General features: G+C 41.6%; 1 protein-coding gene across 1 annotated transcript; it reads left to right on the top strand.

Moving 5' to 3' along the window:
* Nucleotides 1-5725: 5725 nt before the first annotated feature.
* LOC138372485 (serum response factor-binding protein 1-like) lies at nt 5726-6157 on the top strand. Its single transcript, XM_069337954.1, has one exon. It carries the CDS (start codon nt 5726-5728, stop codon nt 6155-6157), a length of 432 nt encoding a protein of 143 aa, XP_069194055.1.
* Nucleotides 6158-6521: the final 364 nt, after the last annotated feature.

Here is a 6521-nt window from a genome sequence, read left to right as displayed (position 1 = left end):
CCCAACTCCATAAGATCTATAAGCTAAAATATCGATTAATGGAAGTCACTGCCATTAATGGATATTTTAGCTGTGATCCTTCTGAAAGGAGAGAGCTGAAGGATCAATAGGATCAATGAGCTAAGAAGGGGTCCAATATTATGTGGACTAAACATACACACACACACACAGTATGTGTGTGTGTGTGCGCGCGCAATAGGTGAGTACATACACACACAGGCCAGACGCATCTCGTCTACGTTGAAGAGTAAGGATGAATGGGGATGAGTGTGATGAGTCAAAATTATATTTTGACGTAAATAAGACCGAGGACAGATCTGGTACGTTTGTCATCGTTATACACCTTATTAAGTAACTCGGTGCCTCCAAACACCTCTTAAGTTTGGGTGTACTTCACATTTTGTTGCTTTTAAGTACATTGTTGTCTAGTGGGGTAACTTAGGAGGGGGTGGGGGGTTCGATGCTACCGCCATGCTCCAAAGAGTTTACGCTACTGTGATTTTCATTGTTTACTGTTACTCAATAAGTGTGACTTGTAGCCTACCAAATGTCAAATTCAGAGTAAATTTAGCTGAACAATCTTTCACAAGTCTAGAAAATTGCAGATTCTAATTAATCTTTAACCTAATTATAATTTAATTGTGTCTCAAATGGTGCCGAGTTTCATTCCTGAGCAGGACGTACAGAACGTTTATTAATATTTCTTTACACCCAATGCCTCCGTCCACCTTGCCCTAAATAGGTCCTCGGAGAGTGTATGGCAACTGATGTGGGTGGAAGCCTTGACAAAAATCAGTCACATTAGAGTAGGGCTTCCTGTCTCTGATGTAATAGGAAACCACGAGACCTTTTTTTATGCAGACATAGTAACTTGTTGATGCCATTTCCAAAGTTAAAATACTTTGAAAGGTTTCATTACTTATATTTATTTCAGATCACGTCTCCAATAAACTTACGAGTGCAGTCATCAGCACAGGCGCGGGCTTCTGCCAGTAATTCAGGATGGCATTGAAATAAATGATCCAATCACTTCCCTCTGTGGCGCGTCCTCCTGTGGCGAGGGGGGAAGGGTTGTGAATTTTTACTGATACACTGAAGGCTTCGTAACTCTATAAAGCAGTTTTCAAGAATGCAAAAAACATTTTCTATTATTATTATTATTATCGGTACTGTTGTAACTATTATTGTTGTTATTATAGCCTATTTTATTTGTAACACATCACTAGTTACAGTTGTGACTTTACTGTATGTAAGCAAGGATTGCATACATGTTTCTGTAACACAAGACTACAGACATGTACAAGATTTACGAATAGTTGGAGTGACAGTATGTTTAGGTCACCAGTTTGTCGCCAAATATTATTATTATTATTATTATTATTGAGAAGAAAATCCACTAGAGCAATGAGATGGCCCCAACTTACGATCTCGGCATTGCCAATGTCGTAGGTTCCGCCCACCTAATTGCCCTAGTGGATTTTCTCATTGTTATATATAACGTTAATGTAATTTCAGTGTGATTATTATTATTATTATTATTATTATTATTATTGAATCTCTTTTAATATCATTCGCTTGGTCTCTTTCCTTTCACTATAGTCTCTGAGAGAATGTAATTTCGCGAATGAAATAAGAGTGCAATGTGAGTTCATCGTCATGAAATCACAAGCGAGGAAGCTATAGAGTGCACAAGCAATCGTGCACTATCGCAAGTCCCTTAAAACAGGACTTAGGTTTGTCTTGTTGGGCATCTCCAGATAGTCTTTGAGATGGGCAATTCAACGGTTTTGCAATGGCTGTTACACCCCTACTCCATAGGCAGGCTGGACAGGAAATGCCAGTCGTCCATTGAATTCAGTATTCTACAGAACAGGAGTTAGGAAAGAAGTGAGTGGGTAGTTGAGCAGTGTGGAGGGGTCAGATAATGCGGTCAATGTCAGGTTATCCTAAGCCTGTCAACCGTCCTTGCCGGCACGTCTTTCCATCATCTCTAGCCGACCTGCATATGACAGATCATGGTTGGTTGGTTTAGGTATCTTATTTCGCCTGCCATTGGTTGAGGCACGAGTGAAGTGCTTAGACAAAAGGTAAAATGCTATCCTAAAAGCTTTTGTCGTCCGCCTTTCTTCCCCCTGTTGTTATCCTCTCTTCCTCGCCTTCTCCTCTATTCACCCTTCCTGTCTGTACTCCCTACCTTCATTCATCTTATTTTCTCTCTCTCCATCACTCTCCCTCTCTTTCTCCCCTTCGTAATCTTTATCATTCTGTCCAATTATTTTCCTTTATTTGGTTTCCTTATAGCTTTGTCCTTTTATTTGTTGTTGCCTTTGTTCGCAGGTAGGTTTAACTGGCTCTTAAACACACACACACACACACACACACACACACACACACACACACACGCACACACACACACACACACACACACACCAGATGTCCCTCTCAGTCGTATTGACTCGTCAAATGAATCCAAGACAATGAGAATCTTATATTGAGTAAAAAACAAAAAACAAATGTTGCAGGACCCTCAAGATTCTTACAGTCACAGCGAACCATCAGGTGAATCCATGACCTCAGGGAGCTGTAAGAGTTCCCCAGCAAGTAACCAAGTTATTCTTGCAATCCAAAGACAATAACTTAATTACAGTGAACATCTAGTAAAAACATGAGGCATCCAAGACTCTGATTTTAGTTACTGGAGACTTCTGGGTCCAGAACGTGTTATAATAAGCCTAGAGTAACGAAAACTACATCTCGGTCAGTCATACAGTTTCTAGGTCAAAGGGTCAATAAAATATAGTGTCTCAGCTTCACTGCCACTTAGTTATACAGTCAATCAGTCTCAACCACTCAAAGTCGATGTCACGCACCCACACAGTCTCACATCACACGTGAAGACAGCATCACCTCAGTAGGCTGATGCTTTCCCTGACAAAATAACTTCCTCTAAGACACTTTCTGTTCTCCAGAACATTGGTAAAAGCTTTCGTAGACACACAAACCTACTAGAAACTTTATCCCGCCTCGCCGCACACGAAAACAGAGAGTCATATGACAGAGCCCTCTTCTCTCCCATCTTTCTATTCTCCCATCGAAATTCTATTTCGCAACCCAATGGCATTAATCAAACACACGCACAAAATAATTTGCATATTTGATCACAACGCCGGAAAGACTTTCCTCGGTAAAATTAAGGAGTCGTTTTGGTAATTGGATCCTGTGAGTGAGAGCCACCAGGAGGGAGGTACTCTGATCTAGAGAGCTGCCTCACTTCTCCCTGCTGCTACGCCTACGACTTTCCTCACACATATTGAGTTATAACGCCAGTTTACTGTTAACTCTGTTCACTAATTATCCAAAAGGAAATATATTTCTTCATTATGCACGATGCTCTCTCGTCACTGCTTCTGGCAGGTGTCTCCCTCTCTACTACCTCACATATATTATAATATATATATATATATATATATATATATATATATATATATATATATATATATGTGTGTGTGTGTATATCACGAAAATAAACACGTGATTAAGAATGTGACAATGTCAGACCACGGAGGAAAATGAAACAGGAATTTCCTTAAGTACTTTCGTATATTAAATACATCTTCAGAAGGAATCAAGAGCCATTCCTTCTGAAGATGTATTTAATATACGAAAGTACTTAAGGAAATTCCTGTTTCATTTTCCTCCGTGGTCTGACATTGTCATATATATATATATGTATGTGTGTATATATATATATACGCACATACATAAACACCCCACACACACGCACACTCGTATATCGTGAGCGGCTGAAAATATATCTCTTAAGCACTTGTCTTACGAGCAAATATAATGTGACAGAAGAACATAAGAATAACTCTTCTTTAAGCACATGTCTTGCGAGCATTTGTCTCGTGAGAACAGGCCTTATATGAACATACATCTTATGGGGCATATTATCGTATAGCGGTCATATTTGCTCCAGTTTATGCTCGCGTATCTCTACGCAGAAATTAATAGCAATTGGTAATATCAACACAGGCGTCTACTAGCCAACGGTAAAGGGCAGAATTGTTCAGTTTTCTGAAGAGCTGAGGCAGAGTGATACACGATACGTTGATACGTATCAACTCAGACAACGTATCACTCAGAGTGATATGTTGTCTGAGGGATAAATAAGTCAGAGGTGATAAGCAACTCCTAACTGCTGATTCTCGGCCCAAGTGGTTTTCCTATTTCTTATCTAACTCACTTAAGTAATCAAATTTCGGGTATCGGTGTTCACTCTGTAAATTGTGTTTCTTTTTTTTTCGTATTGCTCAAGTAGTTTTTGTTGCATCAGATCACTACAAGCTGCAAGGCATGAGGTTATCCAGCATCAAGAAGCTTTAATCTGCGTCATTTCACACAAGTTGCAGATTATGAGGTCAGTGAAGCGATAAGTGGCTGTGAGATGCATCAGTTCTCTATTAGTTGTAGACGTAAGGTTAACCGAGTAGTAAGAATCTGTAATCTGCATGCAGGCGATGAGTCACAATAACGTAGCTAAAGTATGTTGACCACACACTTGAAGGTGAAGGAACGACGACGTTTCGGTCCGTCCTGGACCATTCTCAAGTCGATTGAGAATGGTCCAGGACGGACCGAAACGTCGTCGTCCCTTCACCTTCTAGTGTGTGGTCTGGTCAACTGTAATCTGCATTTCCTCACAAATTGCAGGATATCATTTTATCCAAGCAACAAGAGCCAGTCATTAGCATCACGCCTCTACAAGCTGCAGGTTATAGAGCTCGCTCAGCAGCAAGAACATGTCGACTGCATCAACTTAAGACAAGTTGCAAGACACCAATTTAACTAACAACACTTCTGTTCCAACACAATAACAGCAACACATTTCAAGCATATCATACATAGCCTGGGAAATACCTCGGCTCCGAAGAGGTATCCTAAAATATCAGCATAAAAGCTCATTAAATCATACAATTTTCGAATTTGAAGTATTTCGAAATAACTTTCATACTCCTAAAACTCAGGGAGAGAGAAATAACTGGAAATGACACTGATATGTTTCCCGCTCGTAAAAATTGGACGGGTTGAGGTTTATACCTTGAGTGTATTCACCTGGCATACGTCGCTCAATGGAATCTCCGCGAATGAAAAATTCGTGATGAATGAGAAAATATTCAACCCCGGTATAACATGCCTGCCATCCGAGAATATTGCCGAAGGACTGGACTTTTAGAAATCCTAGCATTACGGGGTGATGAGAGGGAACTTATTCCTTTAAGAGATCCAACTGGGCGTTCGTGAAGGTGATTCCAGTTAACACACGTTCCCTTAATGTGCTGCTGGAATCATATGCTGGTGTTTTAACACATTTAAAGACGATAGGAACGTCTCCGAAAGTATAAAGCACCGAGAGCGGCACATCATCACAACTGATGGAACCTAAACCTTTACTCTGATGTCACCTGGCAGTGAGAACTTGTCCCAACAGCTTTTATAAAGTTCCGTGAGGGAGAGATTAATTCCAGGTACGGTTTTGTGCAATAATGAGTCCATCAGGAGTTTTAATCATGATCATTTCTCTGAAACTAAATAAAACTGCACTTATAAGGCTATGTTGGAATTTAGGAATTTCAGATTCTTTAGACAACTCCTCTAGGGATATGAATGATCAGAATAGAGCGTGGACCTGAATCCGAAGCGTGAGGCTTCAGAGTGCACGACAATGGAGCGTGAGGCTTCAGAAGGCATGGCAGTAGCGCGTGAGGCTTCAGAGAGCACGACAGTGGAGCGTGAGGTTTCAGAGTGCACGACAGTGGAGCGTGAAGCTTCAGAGTGTAAGACAGTGGAGCGTGAAGCTTCAGAGTGCACGACAGTGGAGCGTGAGGCTTCAGAGTGCATGGCAGTGGAGCGTGAGGCTTCAGAGTGCACGACAATGGAGCGTGAGGCTTCAGAGTGCATGGCAGTGGAGCGTGAGGCTTCAGAGAGCACGACAGTGGAGCGTGAGGCTTCAGAGTGCACGACAGTGGAGCGTGAAGCTTCAGAGTGCACGACAGTGGAGCGTGAGGCTTCAGAGTGCACGACAGCGGAGCGTGAGGCTTTAGTTTGGACAGTGGTGAAGCATGAGGTTTCAGTGTGGGGTGACAAAGGAGCGTGAGGGGCCCCAGAGTGAATGGTGGAGAAGCGTGAGTTTTCAGGACAGACGACGGAGGAACATGCAACATATCCTTCCTCCTGCAACGTTTAAGGAATCGAAACATCTTGCAGGATGTAAAATGTTGCGGGATATTGCATTTCACGTCCTGAAACGTTTCAGGTCCCACAACTGTACATTCAGGCGAGACAGACCACAACATCAACGGGTCTCCCAACGCGAGAACATTTATATTGTTGCAAGGCACTCTTTTATATATTACTAATATGATTATTGGAGTCATAGGGGGATTAGAAAGGAAGCTATAAAGCGAAGCGAGGTATGGAAGGCAATAAAAGAAGATGCGTGAGGGATAGAGGTGGAAAAA

This window comes from Procambarus clarkii, chromosome 39 (genome assembly GCF_040958095.1).
Source record: "Procambarus clarkii isolate CNS0578487 chromosome 39, FALCON_Pclarkii_2.0, whole genome shotgun sequence".
Taxonomy (NCBI): Eukaryota; Metazoa; Arthropoda; class Malacostraca; order Decapoda; family Cambaridae; genus Procambarus; species Procambarus clarkii.
Note: the sequence above shows the minus strand (reverse complement) of the source record. Positions and strands in the feature narration are given on the sequence as shown.

Coding starts and splice junctions, on each gene's coding strand:
- LOC138372485 (XM_069337954.1), top strand. CDS start 5,726: ATGGAGCGTGAGGCTTCAGAAGGCATGGCAGTAGCGCGTGAGGCTTCA.